The sequence below is a fragment of the Malaclemys terrapin genome, chromosome 10, assembly GCF_027887155.1.
Source record: "Malaclemys terrapin pileata isolate rMalTer1 chromosome 10, rMalTer1.hap1, whole genome shotgun sequence".
Classification (NCBI taxonomy): domain Eukaryota; kingdom Metazoa; phylum Chordata; order Testudines; family Emydidae; genus Malaclemys; species Malaclemys terrapin.
In genome coordinates, this window is record NC_071514.1 from 53727949 (window position 1) to 53752301 (window position 24353).

Here is a 24353-nt window from a genome sequence, read left to right on the forward strand (position 1 = left end):
GACTCTATACTCTATAAAGTTATGAACACCAGAGTTACAAACTGATCAGTCAACCACATACCTCATTTGGAACCAGAAGTACGCAATCAGGCAGCAGCAGAGTCACACACACACACATAAAAAAATCACTCACAGTACCGTACTATGTTAAATGTAAACTACTAAAAAACTAAAGAGAAAGCAGCATTTTTCTTCTTCATATAAAGTTTAAAAGCTGTATTAAGTCAATGTTCAATTGTGAACTTTTGAAAGAACAACCATAACGTTTTGTTCAGAGTTACAAACATTTCAGAGTTACCAATAACCTCCATTCCCAAGGTGTTTGTAATTCCGAGGTTCTACTGTACCTTCATTTTCATATTTAGATTTAGCTTTCACCAGGCCAAAATTATGTAATCAGGTAGTAGTGGAAGGCAAATGCTCCTTACTGCCTTTTCAAATATCTTAACTTACAGAATGAAAACTCTCAAAATTGGATCTTGGCTCTCTAATACTTATTGCAGTCCCAAGTTTATCTCATCCTCACCCAAACGTGCTTTCATCTCAGTGTTGTAAATTACATAAAACTACTGCAGTATGAAATTGGAAGTACAGAAGACTTTAGTTAAAGAAATGAACTCCACATCATTTTCAGAATTCTGCACTACCAAATATTAGTGTCCTGAATGTTTTGTTTTTTTATTACATTGCGTCCCACTTTCAGACATGGCAGGTATCCTTGCTTCCTTGACATCAGCTGGTAGCAAGGGATTCTCTACTGGTAAATATCAACTTCAGATGTCGGAGTTAACTGATTAATATTGGGGGAGAGGGTTGAGTTCCCCCCTCCCCAGCCTTCCCTCTACCACTGGTAAGAAATAAATCCTATGGGAACATTTCTTCCTTAATTCTTGTACCATATGATTGCATTGTCCCTGGCTACAGTCCCTATCTTCCTGTAATTTCAGTCTTAATAAATAAGGGCTCATCTACACTACTGCCTAAGTCGATGTAAGTTATGTCGCTCATGGGGTGTGAAAAAACCACCCCCCTGAGCAACGTAACTTACATTGATTTAAAGCGGCATCTACACCATGCTATGTCGACGGAAGACTCTCTCTCACCGACATAGCTTCCTTCTCTTGTTGAGGTGGAGTAATTACGTCGACAAGAGAGCGCTCTCCTATTCAACAGACTCGCTAATTCGGCGCTGCTGCATCGATGCAGCAGTGCCAATTTAGTGCGGTAATAAAAACAAGCCCTCAGACATCTCTAGTTTACCTTATAATACAGTTAAGCATAAATGTGTTTTTAGTGCATTCTGAAACTCTCACTCTATCTTTGAGTAAAAGCTGTGTCGTGATACTACGGAAAGAATTTACATTTAATTTCTGCTGGTGTGGATACTTAAATAATAGATGTGAGCTGTTATTTCTCAGCATGCTAGTATTGCATCTGCTTTTGTCAATAAATTGAGTGAAACAAGGGAAAAAATCAAGCCTACAAAATTTAACTGGTAGTAAATATTTGCTGCTGTTTATAAACCATTATAAAGTACTGGATGTTAATAACATAATGTATCTATGTGTGTGTACATATGTAATAATATTTACACATACCATATATAGTACACTACATTCAGTGCTTTCCAAATGAAAGGAAAAGAGGAAAGAGCAGTAGCTACATCGTCATGTGTTTATCATAATTTTGTGAGGCCCTCAGATTGCTAAATAGATGTGGGCATATAAGAACCCTAGATAAATAGCGTGTATAGTGTGTTATGGGGCTAAGGGTTTTATCAGTGTGATTTTTTAAATGGGTGCATTACTCAAATGTCAAAACAACATGTGGATTATGCAGATATTCCAAATGAGTACAGATATGTCACCAACTTCACAGCTTCATACGTTCTTTATATTTCTCACAGGTTGCAGAAAAAGTATTTTCAAAATATTTCATTCCCCTCAAAATTACAGTAGTCTTGCTATAGGCAGTGCTGAGTCTTTAGTAAATAAAAGGTTTAATGACTGATATCCAATGCCCATATAGATCTAATGAGGTCTGTAGCCTATTGGTAAAGCGAGAAGCTCAGATTTCCAATGGGACATGTAGCTCTTCCTTCCAGCCAAATAAGATCCCAGTTACTTTTAAGTCATGACATATTTAGATATAGAAAAGTGCTTTGATACTTCAGTGATGGGTGCTATACAAAACTATAAGATTCATAGCTATTTTAGGTCATATTTAAAAGTGTTTTTGCTTTTTTTTGCCTCTGGGGTTTGTACATTTGGGCTCAAGGTAACTAAGACTCCTGGTTCTACAGGAGGAAGACTAAAATAAAATGGAAAATTTTGTATTTTGATTATTTCATTTCTGGTGCTGTCCTCTGCCAGTTCTGCAGCGCTGCTCTTCTGGCAATAACAGAAATAATTTATACTTGTCCACTGGGTTTCTGGGCTTGGACACAATCTTCCAGAGCTGTATTGGAACACTTATGTCTTATTAGATACATGAAAATTCTTACTAATGATGCCTTATATAACTACACTGATCTATGGGGGAGGGATAGCTCAGTGGTTTGAGCATTGGCCTGCTAAACCCAGGGTTGTGAGTTCAATCCTTGAGGGGGCCACTTAGGGATCTGGGGCAAAAATCAGTACTCGGTCCTGCTAGTGAAGGCGGGGGCTGGACTTGATGACCTTTTAAGGTCCCTTTCCAGTTCTAGGAGATGGGATATCTCCATTAATTATTATTATTATTATTATTAATATAAAGAGGCCATTCTAGAAATACCTGAAAAACTTCTCTGGGTTGGGGTGGATTGGAGGAGAAGTCTGTCCCAGAAAGGAAGTCATCAGGTAATAAATTTTCTGTTATTGATCTCTCCTCCAATCTGAGACATTTGACATGTAGTGAACTGTAAGGAAAAATGAAAAAGGAGGGAGAAATAAATGGGGGGGGGGGGAGTAAAGGACTCCCTCCTCTAAAATTAGTAGTATTTATCTATTTTGGGATCACTAGGGCTCCTTTTGAACTAAACATTATTTCCCTCCCCAACCTGTCTTTTTCTGAAATTATAGCATACTGAAAGCATGCACCAAATAATCTACTAAAGTAGAAATTTGCAGCTTATTGCTTTATTGGACTAGTGTGAAATGAAATATCATTAGCTATTTTAGAATGTAAATTGCTGAGAATTGGCCAGAATTATGGTTACAAATACTGTACAATGTAGGATGTGTATTTGATTATTTATCTGAAACAAACTATTTCTACTCTCCTTCACTGAAATTTTCAAAGTTTATATTATGCACAGTATTTTTCATAAATGAAAATGGGCACTATAGACTGCTTTCACAAGTCTTTTTCTGAGCTGCTTGATTATCTTTACTTTGTGTCTTTGAAACCAGAATGGAGGTAGACCTCCAAGTGTACAGCCATTTTTAAAAAAAAACTTTGGGGTACAAAATGACCTTCATGGTGGATATTTGACATTTGTTTGATTGGCTTGCAGTCAGCGATCAGTGAAAGCTACTGCCAGTGATACCATAGCTGATGAATTCATCTTAATCCCATTGTTTCAGCTGTACGTTTAGGTTGCTCTCTGATCGCTTTCCGTAAAGAACTTCCCCTCGCTGAAAGCTTACTTTTACCTGTTCTATTATGGAGTTTAATCCACTGCTCATGCTCCTTTCCCTGTCACTGACTCCAGGCTCAGTGATCCAGTCTCTCAAATCTAAACGCAGTCACCTCTAGAATGTTTAATTTAATTTGAAGATATTAATAAATTATTTAAACGCCTACCTTAATATTTAGCCAATATTCCTCAAATTTGTTGAATGAACAAGTATTTGCAAAGGTTTTGTGGAGCTTTGTGTATTTCCCTCTATAACTGTTTTGTTCATTACGCCATATGTCTAAAAATATTAAGCTGTATGTACTGCTAAGGGAGGTCCAGCATATACATCACTTCACAGAATTTGAGAGCAGTATGTACCCTTAGGGGAAGCACAACAGGAAATGCACAGCATTATCCAAGTCCACTGCCAAAATCTATACAGTGGATCTTAGAGACACTTCCTAAGACTCAAAGAATTCCAAAAGGAGTCAAGTACTTTATCTGCTTTGTGAGCTTCCCCTCATATCAGATACTACCCTGTTTCCCCGAAAATAAGACATCCTCCGAAAATAAGGCCTACTTACAGTTTTGCCTCTCGTTGTAATATAAGGCATCCCCCCGATAATAAGACCTCCCCGATAATAAGGCATCCACTGATAATAAGGCATTTTTCATTTCTGAAAAATAAGACATCCCCTGAAAATAAGACCTAGTGCATCTTTGGGAGCAAAAATTAATATAAGACACTGTCTTATTTTCGGGGAAACAGGGTACCATTCTTCTTCGAGTGGTTGTTCACATCCATTCCACATTAGGTGTCCGCGCAGCGTGCACGACCGTCGGAAATTTTTCCCTTAGGGGTACCTATCAGGCCGGTGGGGCCCCCGCCTGAGCGGCGTCACTGCGCTGTGCATATATACCCCCTCTGGCCCGACCCCTCCAGTTCCTTCTTACCTTCCCTTTGCTTTAGAGTACTTCTATCAGTTCATTTGCATTCTATTGTTGTGGACACTTAATAGATTAGGTGCTTGGAGACTTCCAGCACCCACCTGGGGCTGCGGGGCATGCCGCAGGCCCAGGGGTTTAAGGCTTGTGCCACGTGCCACAAGCCCATGCGACCCCCACAACTCCTGTCTACGTTGCCTGGGGGAAGCACACCAAACAGAGAGATGCAAGATTTGCAAGGCGTTTAAGCCTAAAACAAAGGAAGAGAGAGACTTTCGCTTGAAGCGATGGAGGCAGCGCTGCAGCCATCGGGCCTGGAGCACCTGACGCCAGCTCCTCGGTGCGGAGTGCCCCGGAGTCGTCAGGAGACCCAGTGCCAGCTAAGCACCGGAAGCCATCAGCCTCGGAGAAAAGTAGGCCACAGCAGTGCTCATCCTCCCCGGTGCAGCCAAAGGCCAAATCAAAAGAAGGGCATGGACGTTCCCCACAAAGGAGACCAGCGCCATCTAGGGGCCTGGGCACCGGAAAGAGCAGGATGAACATTGTGCCTGCGCCGGCACCGATGGCACCAGCGCCACAAGTCCCACTGAGTCCAGCCCTAAGTGAACTCTGTGAGGACGACGGGCTCGAGTGAGTAATAGATCAGCCCTCCACACCTGACACCTTTGAGGCGAAGGACCTCATCAGGTTGTCGGTGGTGAGCCCCCTCCCGGTCAGGGAGAAGCCTCCGGCACCCGGCCCCGCAGTGGCATCGCTCCCGGTTAAACATTGAGTCTGTGGACTCTCAGTTACCCATGACGCAGAAGGAAGCCTCGGTACCGGAGACAAGTCAGCGCACAGGGTTAGTACAAGGGACCCGACGCTCTCCGGCACCCTCCAGAGACCGGCACCAGGAGAAGGCAAGCCGACCATCGCCAAAAGCTTCCAGAAGTCACCGGTCCAGGTCCAGGTCTCTGGAGCACCGATATCGATCCCATTCCCGATCGGCAAGAAGCTGCTCGTCGGCCTCCCACCAGCACAGGTCGACAGCACCACTGTGGCCTTCACGCTTGGCCTCACTGGAGTCCAGCGCCAACTCGGGCTGATACAGTTACCCGCACCGGGCACCAGACAGCAGAGAATACCAGGCTGGGTGGCAACCCCAGTGGGGACCGCCAGGACACTGGCCCTTCTGGACCCCTTGGGCCTACCACCAGCAGCAAGGGGCTCCCTCTAGGGCCAACTACTCAGTGCACTGGTCCCGGTCCCCACATTGACACTCCTCCATGCGGGAAGCTACAGCATCCACACCACTTGCACCGTCGCTGAGCAAGAGACCAGAGAAACTGGCACCAAGTCCGGTGCCGCCCCAGGGTCAGCTGTCCGGGCCCGAGCCTGAAGCCCCTCCTTTTGGGGGAGGGGAACCAAGGGGACCAGCAGGAGGAAGCGGAGCAGCTGCTGACCTCCTCGTCATCCCCGGATGAAGCGGTGGCAGGCACAGCGCTATCAGGACTGCCGCCAATAGACCACAGAGCCCACCAAGAGCTGCTGCATAAGGTTGCTCGTAACTTGGGGTTACAGGCGGAGGAGACGGTTGAGCAGGAAGACCCCATGGTGGACATCCTGAGCCCAGAGGGTCCATCCAGAATAGCGCTTCCACTCATTAAGACCATACAGTCGAACTATAAGACTATATGGCAGATCCCGGCCTCCAGTGCTCCAACAGCCAAAGGTGTGGAACGCAAGTACTTCGCCCCGTCAAAGGGGTACGACTTCTTGTTTTGCCACCCAAGCCCATGTTCCCTGGTAGTCTCGGTGGTAAACGAGAAAGATCACCGTGGGCAGCAGGCCCCGGCCCCTAAGGCCAAGGAAGCGAAGCGCCTGGACCTGTTTGGCAGGAAGGTGTATTCCTCAGGGGGCCTCCAGTTGAGGATTCCTAACCAATAGGCCATCCTCAAGAGACATAACTTCAACTCCTGGGCGGCAGTTGGGAAGTTTAAGGACAACCTCCTGCAGGGCTCCCAACAGGAGTTTACGGCGCTGGTGGACGAAGGCAAGGCCGTAGCGAAGACCTCTCTCCAGGCATCCTTGGATTCAGTGGATGCAGCGGCCAGGACAATCGCGTCTGGCGTGGTCATGCGACGCTAGGCGTGGCTACAGGAGTCAGGTCTGCCGCCTGAGGTCTAGAACTCGCTCTAGGACCTCCCCTTCAAAGGGTCCGGGCTCTTTTTGAACCAGACAGACACAAAGCTGCATAGCCTCAAGGACTCAAGGGCCACACTCAAGTCGCTGGGTATGCACACCCCAGCAACCCAAAGAAAGCCCTTCAAGCCACAGCCTCCTCCTCGGTGTCACTACCAACCTCGTCCTAGGCAGGAGCCCTACTGCAGGCAAAATAGGGATAACAGGAAGCGGCGTAATGATAATAACAATAGCTCCAATAGGCCGGGCCAGAGCCAAGGCCAGCATAAGTCTCAGCCTGGCCCTAAACCAGACTTTTGAAGGTGCGCTCGAGGATAGCGTACCAGACCAATCACCAGATCCATCCCCTTGTTTCCTGAATCACCTGTCCCGTTTCTCCCATGCGTGGTCCAGCATTATGTCAGACCGTTGGGTGTTACGCACGGTGCAAGGCGCTTACATGCTGCAGTTCTCCTCCCTGCCTACCTCCCATCCCCGTTCCCCGTCCCTCTTCAGGGACCCTTCTCACGAGCACCTCCTGTAAGAGGAGGTTCGCACACTCCTAGAGGCGGGGGCAGTAGAGTTGGAACCGAAGGACCTAAGAGGGAAAGGGTTCTATTCCCACTACTTCCTCATTCCCAAGGCCAAAGGAGGCCTTTGACCCATTCTGGACCTGCATGGGCTCAACAAGTTCCTGGTCAAGGCCCGGTTCCGCATGGTCTCTCTGGGCACAATCCGGGAAACTGGTACGCTGGATCCGGGGGACTGGTACGCTGCCCTCGACACGAAGGACGCGTACTTTCATATCGCCATCCACCTGGTGCATCGCCAATTCCTGCGCTTCACTGTGAACCAAGAACATTACCAGTTCATGGTTCTCCCGTTTGGCCTAGCTGCGGCCCCATGGGTATTCACAAAATGCATGGCGGTAGTGGCGGCCTTCCTACAGAGGCAGAGGGTCCAAGTTTACCCGTACCTCAATGACTGTCTCCTGGTGGGCCGGTCCGAAGAGGAGGTTCGGTCCCACTTGTAAGTGGCCCTGAGACTATTCTGCATGCTGGGGCTCCTGCTCAACGTCCCCAAGTCCACCCTCATTCCAACTCAGAGAGTGGAATTCATAGGGGCGGTCCTAGATGCGGTACAGGCAAAGGCGAGCCTCCCAGTATCACAATTCCTGGCCATGCAGCAAGCAGTGAACTCCCTGTGCCAGTTTCCCACTACAACGCCAGATGCTGCCTGAGGTGCTGGGCCACATGGCAGCATGCGTGCATGTGGTCAAGCATGCCAGACTGAAACTCAGAACGCTGCAGGCTTGGCTCGCCCGTGTATACTGCCCAGGCAGGGACCCCCTGGACTTGGTAGTGACTGCCCCGGGGGACGTATTAGACTCCCTGTGGTCGTGGCTGTCTCAGACCGCGGTTTGCGAAGGCATCCCCTTTGCTGCACAACAGCTGGACCTGGCGCTTGTGACGGACGCGTCAGACCTCGCATGGGGTGCTCATCTAGGGGACCTCAAGACTCAGGGCTTGTGGTCAGGAGTGGAGCAGTCGCTCCATATCAATGTGAAGGAGCTCAGGACGGTTTGTTTAGCCTGCCAGACTTTTCACGCCACTTTGAGTGCTCACAGCGTGACAGTTCTGACGGACAACACGACCGCTATGTTTTACATAAACAAGCAGGGCGGAGCCCATTCCTCACCGCTCTGCCACGAGGCTCTCCTCCTCTGGGACTTTTGCATAGCCCACGCCATTCATCTCGAGGCGTCACATCTCCCGGGGGTGCAGAACGAACTGGCAGACCACCTCAGCAGGTTGTACCGCATGCACGAGTGGACGCTCAGAGTGGATGTCCTGTATTCGCTCCTCCACAAGTGGGAGTTTTCCCGGGTAGACCTGTTTGCCACCAAGGGCAATGCCCAGTGCCCGCAGTTCTGCTCGTTCCAGGTCCGCAGCCCGGGCTCAATAGCAGACGCATTCGCGATCCCGTGGGGAGGGGAATTGAAATACACCTTCCCCCCGCTTCCCCTGGTGCACAAGGTCCTGCTCAAGGTGCGCAGGGATGGGGTGGCGGTCATCCTCATCGCCCTGGCCTAGCCCTGCCAGCACTGGTTTACCACGCTCCTGGAACTGTCGGTGGAAGCCCCGGTAACTCTGCCCCTACACCGGGACCTCATCACGCAGGACGGAGGGCGGCTCCTCCACTCCGACCTGCAATCACTGCATCTAACGGCATGGAAGCTCTGTGGCTGAACGCTTTGGAGAGCCAGTGCTCCCTCCCTGTGCAGCAGATTATACTTGGTAGTAGGAAGCGCTCTACCAGGGCGACTTACCTGGCCAAGTGGAAGAGGTTCTCGTGCTGGTGTGGGCCTTAACAGGTTCAGCCACACCAGGCTCCGGTGCCTGCCATTCTAGAGTACCTACTGCACCTCAAGCAGCAGGGGCTGGCCCCGTCCTTGATCAGGGTGCATCTGGTGGCCATCTCCGCCTTCCACCCGGGATTTTCAGGGGGCTTTGTGTTTTCCCACCCAATGGTGGGGTGGTTCCTTAAGGGGCTGGAGAGGGTGTTCTCCTACTCACGCCCCCCAGTCCCTCCATGGAATCTCAACTTAGTCCTTTCTAAACTCATGGGGCTCCCGTTCGAGCCCCTTGCTACCTGTTCCCTCCTCCACCTTTCCTGGAAGGTGGCATTCCTGGTGGCCATCACCTCGGCAGGAAGGGTATCTGAGCTTAGGGCACTCACCTCAGAGCCACCATATACGGTATTTCATAAAGACAAGGTGCAGCTCCGCCCACACCCCAAGTTCCTCCCAAAGGTGGTCTCACAATTCCATCTAGGCCAGAACATTTGTCTGCCGGTGTTTTTTCCCAAACCCCACGTGGACCCAAGTCACCACAGCCTGCACACCCTGGATGTCCGTCAAGCGTTGGCGTTCTACTTAGAGCACACCAAGCCTTTTCGTAAATCCACGCAGCTGTTCGTGGCCGTGGTGGAAAGGATGAGAGGCCTCCCGGTGTCGACGCAGTGAATCTCCTCCTGGATTACAGATTGCATTTGGGCGTGTTATGACCTCACAGGTGTTCCGGCCCCAACGGTCATGGCCCACTCGACCAGGGCGCAAGCAGCTTCAGCGGCTTTCCTGGCACAGGTCCCGATCCAGGAGATCTGCAGAGCAGCCACCTGGTCGTCGGTGCATACCTTTACAACCCACTAGGCGGTCAACCAGCAGGCCCGAGAGGACACGGCGGTTGGCGGGCTGGTCCTCCGATCAATTGTTCCGTGACTCCTACCCTCCTCCGAAGGTAAGCTTGTGATTCACCTAATGTGGAATGGACGTGAACAAGCACTCGAAGAAGAAAAAATGGTTACCTACCTTTTTGTAACTGTTGTTCTTCGAGATGTGTTGTTCACGTCCATTCCACCACCCGCCCTCCTACCCCTCTGATGGAGTCGCCGGCAAGAAGGAACTGGAGGGGGTCGGGCCAGCAGGAGTATATATGCATGGTGCAGTGACACCGCTCAGGCAGGGGTCCTGCTGGCCCGACAGATACCACTAAGGGAAAAGTTTCCGACGCTCGTGCACGCGGCGCGCGCACACCTAATGTGGAATGGACGTGAACAACACATCTCGAAGAACAACAGTTACGAGAAGTTACGTTTTTTCATTGATATCTATCTAGGAGCTATCAGTCAAGTGTGTTTGAAACTGGTTCAGAAATCTATGTTGGTTGTTTGCTAATGATGTGGAAAGAAAGCCTTTGCTCCCTGTTCAAATTTCATTTTTTAAAAAGCAGGTGACATTTCTCAGTGAAAAGAAGTATTTAAAACTAGCAAAAATACTTGAAGCCTGCTTTCAAAACATAGTTAGTCATTAGACTGCACAATTGCAGGGCCAGCTCTAGGTTTTTTGCCACCCCAAGCAAAAAAAAAATAAAAAATGCCACCCCTGAAATTGTGCCACTTGCTTGGTTTGCTGGGGCCTAGAGCCGGCCCTGCACAATTGGGTTTGGTGACCCTGTGGGACTAGTGAAGACCTTGAATCATTGCTAATTTCGAACTCTGATTTATATGATATGATATAAATTAGTAAGCATTAGGGTTTCTGGCAGTGCAAATTAGGCTTTATTCAAATGCTGCATGAACCTGAAAAAAATTTATTCTGGTTTGACCCACTGTTTTGTTTAATCTTCCCTCGAACACAGAAAAGAGGCCACTTTTGATTTTATGCCATTAATTTTAAATAATTTTTCATCCTGGCTTTTCTTACACATAGGCATTTGGTAAAAGATGACAAAACTACCAAATATGGCAGGCAAACATGTCATTCTCAGTCTTTATGGCACCTTAGTCCTGTACAGATTGAATAAGCGTTTGAGGATTTTGCACCATTATGAACTAGTACATTGATAAAGAAGAATGAGCCTTGCATGTTTGTGAGTCAGTGCACATCTGGATACAGCCAACAATTTATTCCTTCTTTTTCTATTTCCAGCAGTAAGATATTTGCTATGGAAGCTGCTTCTTGTGAACCAAAATCTAAACTGACTTTAATGGGGACAAGAACTATAAACTCTGCTCAGTTTGCTGTTTATCTCAAGAGTGCACCTGAATGTTAGTTTCTAGCTTTAAGGATGATAAAAGGAAAGATGGGGGAGTTCACACCTCTTAGTAATTATTTCAAACTGCATGCAGACTCTCATTGAAAAGGTTTTCTCTGTAACCATGAGAGCCAGAAGTGGTTTTTTTTCCTTTTTAATGAAAGAATCTACAGAATCTGAATATGCCAGGGAGGTCAAATAAATACATCAAGAAGGCTGGATACAGCCCCTTGGGTCCTGGGATTGATACCCTTGCTCCATCTGCACTCTCCAAGTGATAGATTTGGAGGGGACAATGTGCTCTATGGGTTGAGAATTAGATTCTGCATAGCAGTAAGTGATTTTGTATCTTTTTATCCCCTCTTGTGTTCTTGAGAATGTTTTTACCTAGTCTTTACATGCTTTTTGTGTAATTGTGACATTCCCCTCTGGTGTTATGCGGACCGGTGATCTGCTAGGTCACTCTAATCCTTGACTCTGGGAGCCAGCCTTACCCTGCTCTGCTGTGAGAACCCCCACTCCCGGGCTGTTCATGCACAGCCTCTGGCATGTAAGCTGCTCCTTGGATTGTGCAACCAAATGACACTAGCCAATATCTCTGGTCCCAAACACAACCTTAGGAACCTGTGTCTTGCAGTGTCCAGTTATGCCCACTGGACGCTGCAAGCTTATATGAGTTTGTCAATTTAACAAAGAAATTGATATGTACCAGGCTTGTTATCCCAAGAGGAGCCTTTGACACACTTCAAACCAAACACACTGCTTCAGGTAGAATAAACAAACAGATTTATTAATTAGAAAGATTTTAAGTGATTATAAGTCAAAGCATAACAAGTCAGATTTGGTCAAATTAAATAAAAGCAAAATGCATTCTACGCTGATCTTAACACTTTCAGTGCCCTTACAACCTTAGATGCTTCTCACCACTGGCTGGCTGGTTGTCTTTCAACCAGGCTCTCCCCTTTGATCAGTGCTTCAGTCACTTGGTGTGGTGTCTGTAGATGTAGGTGGAAGAGAGAGAGAACATGGCAAATGTCTCTCCCTTTTATCATGTCCTTTCTTCCCTCTTGGCTTTGCCCCCCCCCCTTCAGAGTCAGGTGAGCATTATCTCATCGTAGTTCCAAACTGAGCAAAGGAAGGGGGGGGTGATTCCCTCGAGAGTCCAACAGATTCTTTTGTTGCTGCCTAGGCCAGTGTCCATTGTTCCTGTGAGGCTGGGCAGGGTTTGTCCCGTATCTGCCCTGATGAGGTGTGAACTGCCTCTCTGCTCTCAAAGAGTTTTTTCCTGGGCTAATTTTAAGCCATGAGAATACATTTTCAACCTCATAACTACATACATGAAATTATAACCTACAACCATGAAATTATAATTGTAACATCACTATAACAACAGTGCTCAGTGCATCATGAGCCTTCCAAAGACACCTGACATGACAAACTCTGCATTGGATACCACACAATCATTTTACAAGGATGAACATGGGGGTGCTGGGTGTTCCCCTGAGGTACAGAGCATCGCAGTAATCTTTCTATATTATTAGCATTCTGACAACGTTCTTTGAGCCCTTTAAAAATATGACTGTGAACAAGGTTGCAAATTTTGATGATGTTTTTTGTGATGTGGACTCATCCACCAGGAACTAGACTGAGACTACCAACTCCTTTCACAGTGGTCATTTAGTATTTATGTTGAAGTGCTGAGCTGGCAAAGTGCTATGTATTCTTTCTCTTTGTTTTCAGATATGTTTCTGGAGTGTAGTACAATGTAATCAACATAGAAAAACTTATTCATGTTCTCTTCCACTTCCTCTCACCCCCCATATTCCAAACAGGTTATAAAGAATGCTCCTGTGAAGACATTTGCCAGTGCTACCTTCAGTTCACTCCTGGATGTGTTCCTGTCCACAACAGTCTTCCTCATACTCTCGATCACCTGTTTCCTGAAACATGGGATGGCCCTATCCCCTCCCCCACCTGCAGCAGTTGTGGTGTTCATCATTGCCATCCTGCTAGAGGTGCTATCTCTTATCGTCTCAATTAGGTAAATAAAGTGAATCAGAGTATGGGAAATGGCTGGGATCACAACCCCCAAGAACTAAAATGGTGGCTGGCTTGAAAACTTTTGTTTTAAAACAACTTCAGGAATTTGCTCTCCCACTTGGGGAACAAGGTGGGGATGGGGGGGGGAGAAGGAAGATACTGTTTTACCTACAACTCAACAATTACCGAGTAAAAAATAATTTGAGGGTTTTTTTAATTAAAAATAGAACGTTGTACATACCGAATCTTTCGCAGCCTGCTGTAGTGCATTATGATTTACTAGGATTTACCATACTGGATCAAATAATTGATCTGCCAAGTCTGGTATCCTGCCTCCAACATTGGTCTGTACTTGATGCTTGAGAGAGAAGTTAAACTCTTTCTTGGTACCAGCTGCAGCAGTCATGCTGCCTTACTGCACCATGGAAGTGAAGAATAGAATGTGACAGGGATGTAGCAATTATTTAAATATGGAAATTCTTAATACACCAACTGACACACGCAGCTACATAGAATGTAATCTCCTAAAGATGTGTAATGGTCAAAGTGTTGTTGGTCCTTCAAGCCCTCTCCTTAAGCGTCAATCGTTTTTTTCAGTTACTTGTAAGTGTCTGACAGGTTATAGCATCCAGAGGCTTTAGGACAGCATCTTCCCTATAGTGCTGCTTTCTCCATCATGCAGTGAAGAGTTAGAAGAGCCTCTTTATATAAAGCCCCTGACCCCTCCTGTTCTTAGCATGCCATGTTAAAAGCAAATTAGTAGCTAGGTCTCTCCTCTCCACTCGCTCTGCACCACACCCAGACAGAGTCTCACTGTGAACTAGGGACAGATGTCCCAGGTCCTGCTTCCTGCATTTTTCTGAAAGAAAAGTTGAGTACATTAGGAGAACAAGGGAGCCGTGATCCTTGCTCCTTTTTCTTCAGCCTTGGAGCCCTAACAACCATTGAAGAGAATAAGTGAATTTTTTTTAAAAGCATGGATTTTTCTACCCCAAACGCCTTCCTATTCCCCATGGCCGTGTACTCAGTTACACTGCCCTGAATTCACATTGCGTATTAAGCAAATACTAAGTTCATTATGCTGGAGTTCTTCTGATCTGTTTCTTAAAAAGATCTAGCTATTGGTTTAATTAAAGAATACAAACAATAGAAGATTTCAGCATGGAAACGGAATCTGCCTCCCTTCACTAGCCCCCTTTGCTCCATCCTGCAGCTGACTGAGAGCCAAACTGGCCTTTGGTGCAACTTAGAGTAGGTAGAGGCCTGTTTTGAGCCTTTGTAAGACCAACATCAATCCTTCAGTACCTGGTAATCTGCCATGGCTTGTATAAGGTCCTGTGAACTTCAGAAGGTGCAGGAGGCAAACATAAGAGAATCAAAATATGGAACCTAGTGCAGCAGAAAGGCTGGGCAAAAAGGAGAGGTGACTTCAAAAGTCCGGCTGGGGAGACAGGAACCAGTTCCTGTCGCTTACATTCACAGTGCCCTGTCAATTTAGGAACTCCACAAAGGATGCTGCTCCCTGCCCCTCAGTGAATGTCACAGACATTTAAAAACATAACAAAACAGAAACCATAAAGAAATTCTCATGCAAAAAAGGCATTAATCTTGTGGCAAGATTGTGTATGTAATAAAGGTAGTGTGGGGCTAATTATACATTCATTTACATCTGTGAAAACCCATTGGGTTTGCATAGGTGTAACAGCATTTGCTTGTAATTGTAAATCAGCAAACAATTCTGTTGATGATGCAGAAGAATAGAATACAATCCACATTCTTAGTTATATTAGCTTTGCTGGTCCTACAAGAGTAAAAAGCAGTAAACTTGTCTTTGTCACTAACATAAACCTATACAAATTATGAATACCTACAAGAAAGACATCTGTTGAGTAAGAAGATGCCAGCTTTTACACAGTCATTTTGCAGAGCACAGCAGAATCCTGTTCCTTACCTGGGGACTTTTGCAAAATAAATAATAATTGTTTTTAAATAACCCTACACAAATATTGTATCTGGCAAGAAACCATCATTTGCAACACAAGAGGTTCAGCATTAAGATGTAACTTGGAAGAAACTCAAAAGTAAGATTTGTTAATTAAGGCACCCAAACACTCTTAACTCCACCCTGTAGAGAGGCCAGTTTTCAAACTTTCTTTTTTCCTTCCAAACCTGTTTTATAAGATATGTGAATTTTGCATTAAGGTTTTAATAAGTCTGTGTCTAAAGCTTCAGACATGTTACATGTGGAGAAAATATTAAGCTAATACAGCTTGTGGGTACAATGTCAAAAATATTCATCACATGACCTTTTGTTTTATTATTTGTTTTGTTCTAATTTCTCCAACACTGAATGTGATTCTTCATCACCACACTAATCTAGGCTGTTTTCATTCAAGTGCTATAAATTAATGATCTGAGCGTGTAGGCTTTATATGTAGACACACAGATTCTGAGTTTAGTGATATTCTGGAATTGGTGACACATGAGATCTTAAGGAGAGAGGGTTTATTCAGTATGCTATTTGTGTAATCAGGAATTTGCAATTGGATCGTGTACGACTGCAACAATGACCAGAGACAGCATGCCTACTGTGCTATTAAAAGAAAAGCAGTATAGTTTTTGTGGTTAATGAGGTGAGCTTATGTGGAGAAGTAATGGTGTTATTCTCTTTGAGAATTGCTACTGGGACAAAATTAATGTTGGATGCCTTGATTGTGTATTTCCATATTATTAAATTATTGGGTTTGTTTTAAGTTTAACCTTAAATCGAAATGTCTTGGGTTTCTAATAGGGGTTGTTTTTTGTTTACATCTACATACCTTTAATTTTTTGTTTTGTTTTTGTTTACCCTAAGTTACAGACATAGACTCTTAAATGATGTAGGGGCTTTTGAAAATTTTACCCTATGTCCCATTTTCAAAAGTGATTTAGACACCTACAAGCCTACAGTTCTTTGAAAGTCAATGGTACTTAGGTTCCTAAGTGTCTAAATATCTTTTGAAAATAGAACTTGGGCTCCTGAGTCACTTAGGTGCTTTTGAAAAATTTACCCCAGCTCTCAAACTTGACTCTAGCTTGGAAAACTGTTTGTCTAGGTCAGGGGTCGGCAACGTTCGGCACGCGGCTCGCCAGGGTAAGCACCCTGGTGGGCCGGGTCAGTTTTATTTACCTGCTGACGCGGGAGGTTCAGCCGATCGCGGCCCCCACTGGCCGTGGTTCGCCGTCCCGGGCCAAAGGCGGCGGCTAAAAGCCGCGGCCGACACATCGCTCGCCCACGCCGCTTCTCGCTGCCCCCATTGGCCCGGGACGGCGAACCGCGGCCAGTGGGGGCCGCGATCGGCCGAACCTGCCGCGTCAGCAGGTAAATAAAACTGGCCCGGCCCACCAGGGTGCTTACCCTGGCGAGCCGCGTGCCGAATGTTGCCGACCCCTGGTCTAGGTAATCTCCTACATTTGAAAAGGTATCCAGTAAGCAAGCATCCAATCTTGAGATGCATATCTTATGCAGTCCCATCTTTAGAAATCATTGCTGTCTTAGATTTGCAATAAATAATGCATTGGCAATACAAAATGCTACCATTTATCCCATTTATGCTAATAACCATTCACAGAATATTTATCGAGTATCAAGAAACGTAATTTCTGTACAACTGCTATTCCTTTATGTAAAGTGATAACCACAACAGATAGCTCACTTTTGTAAATAGTTAATAGATTGTTATGCTACTAGTTTCTCACCCCAGATATCTTCAGCAAAATAGCTTGGTATATAGTTCTAATTTTTTATCAGATCCAGTAATCAAGAGTATTCAGTGCAGCTTTTGTGATCCAGGGCCTAGTCTAGCTGGAATGAAGGGGGGTTGAAGGGTGTTGAACAATATGTCTCTATTAAACTACAAAAAGTTAATAAAAAGGAGTTCTTGTTGCACCTTAGAGACTAACAAATTTATTTGAGCATAAGCTTTCATGGGCTAAAACCCATTTCATTGGATGCATGCAGTGGAAAATACAGTAGGAAGATATATATATATATATATATACACACACATACACACAGAGAACATGAAACAATGGGTGTTACCGTACACACTATAACGAGAGTGATCAGTTAAGGTGAGCTATTACCAGCAGGAGAGAAAAAAAACTTTTTGTAGTGGTAATCAAAATGGCCCATTTCCAGCAGTTGACAAGAAGGTGTGAGGAACCGTAGGGGGAAAAATAAACACAGGGAAATAGTTTTACTTTGTGTAATGACCCATCCACTCCCACTCTTTATTCAAGCCTAATTTAACGGTGTCCAATTTGCAAATTAATTCCAATTCAGCAGTCTCTCGTTGGAGTCTGTTTTTGACGTTTTTTTGTTGTAATATTGCGACTTTTAGGTCTGTAATCGAGTGACCAGGGAGATTGAAGTGTTCTCCAACTAATTTTTGAATGTTATAATTCTTGACATCTGATTTGCGTAGAGACTGTCCGGTTTGGCCAATGTACATGGCAGAGGGGCATTGCTGGCACATGATGGCATTCATAGATTCATAGATTCATAGATTATAGGACTGGAAGGGACCTCGAGAGGTCATCGAGTCCAGTCCCCTGCTCGCATGGCAGGACCAAATACTGTCTAGACCATCCCTGATAGACATTTATCTAACCTATTCTTAAATATCTCCAGAGACGGAGATTCCACAACCTCCCTAGGCAATTTGTTCCAGTGTTTAACCACCCTGACAGTTAGGAACTTTTTCCTAATGTCCAACCTAGACCTCCCTTGCTGCAGTTTAAACCCATTGTTTCTGGTTCTATCCTTAGAGGCTAAGGTGAACAAGTTCTCTCCCTCCTCCTTATGACACCCTTTTAGATACCTGAAAACTGCTATCATGTCCCCTCTCAGTCTTCTCTTTTCCAAACTAAACAAACCCAATTCTTTCAGCCTTCCTTCATAGGTCATGTTCTCAAGACCTTTAATCATTCTTGTTGCTCTTCTTTGGACCCTTTCCAATTTCTCCCCATCTTTTTTAAAATGCAGTGCCCAGAACTGGACACAATACTCCAGCCGAGGCCTAACCAGAGCAGAGTAGAGCGGAAGAATGACTTCTCGTGTCTTGCTCACAACACACCTGTTAATACATCCCAGAATCATGTTTGCTTTTTTTGCAACAGCATCACACTGTTGACTCATATTTAGCTTGTGGTCCACTATAACCCCTAGATCCCTTTCTGCCGTACTCCTACCTAGACAGTCTTTTCCCATTCTGTATGTGTGAAATTGATTTTTCCTTCCTAAGTGGAGCACTTTGCATTTGTCTTTGTTAAACTTCATCCTGTTTAACTCAGACCATTTCTCCAATTTGTCCAGATCATTTTGAATTATGACCCTGTCCTCCAAAGTAGTTGCAACCCCTCCCAGTTTGGTATCATCCGCAAACTTAATAAGCGTACTTTCTATGCTAATATCTAAGTCGTTGATGAAGATATTGAACAGAGCCGGTCCCAAAACAGACCCCTGTATATCACATTGGTGGATGTGCAGGTGAACAAGCCTCTGATAGCATGGCGGATGTGATTAGGTCCTATGATGGTGTCCCCTGAATAGATATGTGGACAGAGTTGGCAACGGGCTTTGGTGCAAGGATAGGTTCCTGGGTCCGTGTTTTTGTTGTGTGGTGTGTGGTTGCTGGTGAGTATTTGCTTCAAGTTTGGGGGCTGTCTGTAAGCAAGGACTGGCCTGTCTCCCAAGATCTATGAGAGTGATGGATCGTCCTTCAGGATAGGTTGTCAATCCTGATGATACGCTGGAAAGGTTTTAGTTGGGGGCTGAAGGTGACGGCTAGTGGTGTTCTGTTACTTTCTTTGTTGGGCCTGTCCTGTAGTGGGTGACTTCTGGGTACTCTTCTGACTCTGTCAATCTGTTTCTTCACTTCAGTTGGTGGGTATTATAGTTGTAAGAAAGCTTGATGGAGATCTTGTAGATGTTTGTCTCTGTTTGAGGGGTTGGAGCAAATGCGATTGTATTATAATACTTTCAAGACTTACTGGAATGGTCATGCCAAGGGAGCATCATGTGAAAGGGAAAGGAAACCCCTAAAACGAGTAACCTTTTTTAAGTTAGGCATTTATTATAGTCCCGTCCAATAATAACTTGTTTGAATCTCTGTAAGTGAAACATGCAATTACCATGAAAATTGGTGCTATAATAATTAAATAAATACATAAATAGATTTTTCTTGGTATGAAACCTCTACTTATAAGCGGACAGGAAGTGTCATCTTCAGCTGCCTAAATGTAACACAAAGAGTGTCCTCCCCTCTCTTTGAAATCTGGCTGCTTTAGCCTCCCTGTGTAGTGTAATGAAACTTGGAGTCTGGTATTTTATTTTATAAAATGTAATGCGTCTTAGAAAATGGGCATGGGGCAGCTACAGCTTTGTAAGCATGAAGTTTCACTTCAGCACAATGCTTGCATACAAGTGAAGTTGTAGTCACTTTCCTTAGGGGTTGTGGAAATATTTGAACAAGAATACTGTTCATAGAATTCAGCCCATTATGCCTAGGTGTAAATATGGGAGCTTTCATTATCTAGATATTTTTGGCAACCTATTCTTGTTCTGAATTAAAGATCAGTATGAATGAGATTCCTGAAGAGAATGCTATATCTGTGACATCCTTATTAACTGGAGTTTCCAGAGGCAATGAGCTATGGAGCACCTCAACCCCCATTTAAGTCAGTGTAAATTGGGAGTGCATGAAAATCAGGCTTGTGAGGAGAGAGAGTTTCTGTTTTGTTCGGTTTGGGTTTTTGTGGGGGTGAAGCTTTTAAGCTATATACATATTTTAATGTTAAAAAGTGGCAACACATGCAACGTTAGCAGAAAGAAGCAGAAAAATGTCTGTTGGTTGGCTCTACAAAGTGCTGTGTTTTGGCCGTCTGCTGCCAGAATCACCTCCTTCATCTTACCTCAGTAATAAAGCAAGATGTATTGATCATGCACTTAATTGTGTCAAGATAATATAGCCTATAAATATTTTTTTTTTAATTCTACTTATTTGAATTGGCTATAAGCAAAACATTTTCTCTGGAGCTAGAGATGAGTGAGCCAGCTCTATTTGCATTATGACTTGTGCAGTACCCAGATGCAAAAAGTAATTATGCATTATCTCTGCCTTATTTACATACATCCTTGATGTACTTTGGTCAGGATCCCAGCTATGGGGTGTGGGTGAAATCCAGGCCCTGGGTTGCAGGGGATGTGGTCCAAGTTCAATTTAGAGGGTCAAGGCCAAAAGCAGGAGTCATAGAATTTAAGTCCACACAGGTACTCAACAACCGAAATGAGACTAAAGAATTACAGCCCACAGGAGACTGGAATATTATGTGCCACTGGCTGAGAATAGGAGGGGCTGAGGTGCACCAGTTCCCAAGGCCCCTGCAACAGCAGGGAAATGATTGAGATTAGACTCAGATAATCCCGGCATCCGCACACCACAGAAGTAGGCACAAAAACAAAAAAACCTCAGGTTACTGCTAGTCTGACCTGAGGGAAAATTCCTTCCCAGCCCAACATGTAGTGATCAGTTAGACCCTAAGCATATGTGCAAGAACCAGGCAGCTAAGCACCTGAGAAAGAGAATTCTTGGTGCCGCCTCAGATCCTTGGCCCACCCCCCATACCCTACCTCCCAATGTCCCATCTCTAGCTGTGGCCATCTCCTGATCCTTCAGAGGAGAGAAAAAAAAAAAAAAAAACACCTCCCAGGATACATGAGGTAGGTGGGAATCCCTTGTTGACCCCTACCAGTGGCAAGTTGAAAACCCTGAATTATGAAGTTTAGGAATACAGGACATACACCAGAAGTGAGCCTCAGGACTGCTGAGCCCTGCCCCTACCATCACAATCAACCCTGCCATACAATCACAACTCCTATTGGGAGGCTGTTCCTGAACCTGGCTCCTCTGGTGGTAGGAAACCTAGTTTCCAACCTGAATTTGTTCATGGCCAGTTTGTATCCATTTGTTCTTTTAGTAAAGTGTCTTTAAGCTTAAATAGCTATTTACCCTTCCTGGTATTTATCCCTCTAATTTATTTACAGAGAGTAATCATATCCCCTCCGTGCCTTTTTTTTTTTAATAGGGTAAACAAGCCAAGCTCTTCCAGTCCCCTCCCATAAAATAGGCCCTCCGTTCCCCTGATCATGCTTGTAGTTCTTCTCTGCACCTGTTCCAGTTGAAATTCATCATTCTTGGCACAGTGTCAAATGCTCTACTGAAGTCCTGCTGTATTTCCCGTATCTAAAATATCTGTTATTTTCTCAAAGAAGGAAATCAGGTTAGACTGGCATGATCTACCTTTGGTAATCTTCTCTATTAATTTAATTATTCTTTCTTTCACAATTTGTTATAAAATCTTGCATACAACTGAGGTCAAATTAACAAGTCTGTAATTGCCTGGATCACTTTTTCCCTACTTTTTAAAATGTAAGTATGTTGTTCTCTATTGTCCAGCCATATGGTACTACTTCTGAATAGATAAAAATCCTTGCAACTGGATTAGCAATCTTATGTGCCAGTTCTTTCAGTATGCTGGGGTGGAAGTTACCCAGTCCCCCTGATTAGAGCACATTAAGGACTTAAGTTTTTCTTCCACTTCAGAGGTGATATTTTCCATTTCTAGACACTCATTTCCATCAGCCATACTGCCTTCATGCACGGGTTCTTTATTATCATGATGACTGAAAACGGAGGCAAACTATTAATCTAGTTTTTGGGCCATAGCTAGATTACCTTTAATCTCCTTCCCATCCATGCTGTATAGTGGCCCAACCCTCATACTTCCTTATTCTCTTTTTATTTATATAACTAAAAAACCTCTTTATTATTTATTTTAATTTCTTTGTCAAGAATGAATTCAGCTGGACTTTAAGCAATTCTCACTTTATTCCTACATTTTCTAACCTCCACAATGTAGCTTGCTTTGTTGATCACCCCCTTTTCCCTTTCCCAGGAGCTCTGCTTACTCCTAATACCTTTTTTTGATACTGCCCCCACAGCCATTAATTTACTGCATCTCCCACTGAAGTCTGGATTCAATGCAGTGCTTCCTTTTACTGCTTGAAGGGAGGTGCTGCATCTAGCACAGCACAATTTCTTGGCAGCTACTGGACTGTGAACAATAGGGTTGAATAAAATTAGCTTTGATACCAAAATGTGGAATAGTACAATTGCGATAAATCCTATGCCAAAGGATCAGTGTGAAGATGTAAATATTATTGTCAAATGTAGAATTTTGCATTGTTCATTGTTCTGGAAGTCATGGTAGCTTGTTCAAATACTTTGCTTAAATAAAGGATCATCATGGGATCAGCTGATCAGATTTGCCGATAGATTTATCATAATGCTTGCCAGAAGACTAGTTAGGGGAAAATTTGACTGTAGTGTGGATGTCCAGCACAAGGCCCTCTGCATCACCTAAACCCTGCATGGGGTATGTATGTAGGTTGGGATTGGGGGTTTTTGTTTGCTTTTTTTGTTTGCTTTTTGTTTTTTTGGTGGGGGCAGGATCAACTGGCTGACCTGCTAAACAGAGGTGTTTTTGCATACACTGCATGCCACAGAACTGGCCTTCGTGCCAGCCTGTGTGATGATAGGATGGAAGGTCACTTTGGAGATAGGCTGGAAAGGAGTTGCAGATCTGCATTTATAGACATCCAGTCGCCCTACTGTCCCATGCAACTGGCAGACAACAAAAAAGTGACAAATTTGATAAGTTCTTGTAAACAAATGCTAGAAGTCTGAATACTAAGATGGGAGAACTTGCGTGCTTGGTATTATAGGCATCACAATAACTTGGTGGAACGATGATAATCAATGGGACACGGTAATACCAGAGTACAAAATATATAGGAATGACAGAGTAGGTCATGCTGGTGGGGGAGTGGCATTATATGTGGAAGAAAGCATAGAGTCAAATATAGTTAAAATCTGAAATGAATCAAAATGTACTATAGAATCTCTCTGGATAGAAATTCCATGCTTGAATAATAAGAATATAATAGTAGGACTATACTACCAACTACCTGACCAGGAGGTTGATTGTAAAATGATTAGAGAGAGAGAAAGATTAGAGAATAGAAAACTCAATAATAATGGGGGGTTTCAATTATCCCCATATTGACTGGGTACATGTCACCTCAGGACAGGATGCTGAGATAAAGTTTCTAGACACCATTAATGAATGCTTCTTGGAGCAGCTAGTCGTGGAACCCATGAGGGATGAGAGGCAATTCTTGATTTAGTGCTAAATGGAGCATAGAGTCTTGTCTAAGAGGTGAATATAGCTGAACCGCTCAGTAATAGTGACCATAATGTAATTAATTGTAACATCCTTATGGGAGGGAAAATACCAAAGAATGCACAGTAGCATTTAACTTCAGAAAGGGGAACTACACAAAAATAAGGAAGCTAGTTAAACAGAATTTAAAGGTACAGTCACTAGAGTGAAATATCTGCAAGCTGTATTAAAACTATTTAAAAACACCATAATAGAGGTTCAAACTGAATATTCCCCAAATTAAAAAAAAAAAAACAATTTAGAGGATCAAAAAAATATCACCATGGGTACACAGAGTAAAAGAAGTGATTAGAGACAAAAAGGCATCCTTTAAAAATTGGAAATCAAATCCTCCTGAGGAAAATAGAAAGTAGCAGAAACTCTGGCAAGTCAAATGTAAAAGTGTAATTAGGCAAGCCAAAAGAGAATTAGAAGAGTAACTAGCAAAAGACACAAAAACTAACATCAAATTTTTTTTAAGTATATTAGAAGCAGGAAATCTGCCAAACAATCAGTGGGATCACTAGATGATCGAGGTGCTGCAAGAGCACTCAAGGAAGAAAAGGCCATGGCGGAGAAGCTAAATGAATTCTTTGCATCCATCTTCACTGCAAAGGATGTGAGGGAGATTCCCACACCTGAACTATTCTTTTTAGATGACAAATCTGAGGAACTGTCCCAGATTGAGGTGT

The 24353-nt window shown here is 44.3% G+C and overlaps 1 protein-coding gene across 2 annotated transcripts in view; it reads left to right on the forward strand.

The window, feature by feature from the left end:
• ADCY9 (adenylate cyclase 9) overlaps nt 1-24353 on the forward strand; it is a 179674-nt gene that overhangs the window by 132594 nt on the left and 22727 nt on the right. For both annotated transcript variants that reach the window (XM_054043043.1, XM_054043044.1), the window contains exon 6: nt 13131-13339. In XM_054043043.1, coding sequence (XP_053899018.1) covers nt 13131-13339 — 209 coding nt within the window. The remainder of the gene's footprint in view (nt 1-13130; nt 13340-24353) is intronic.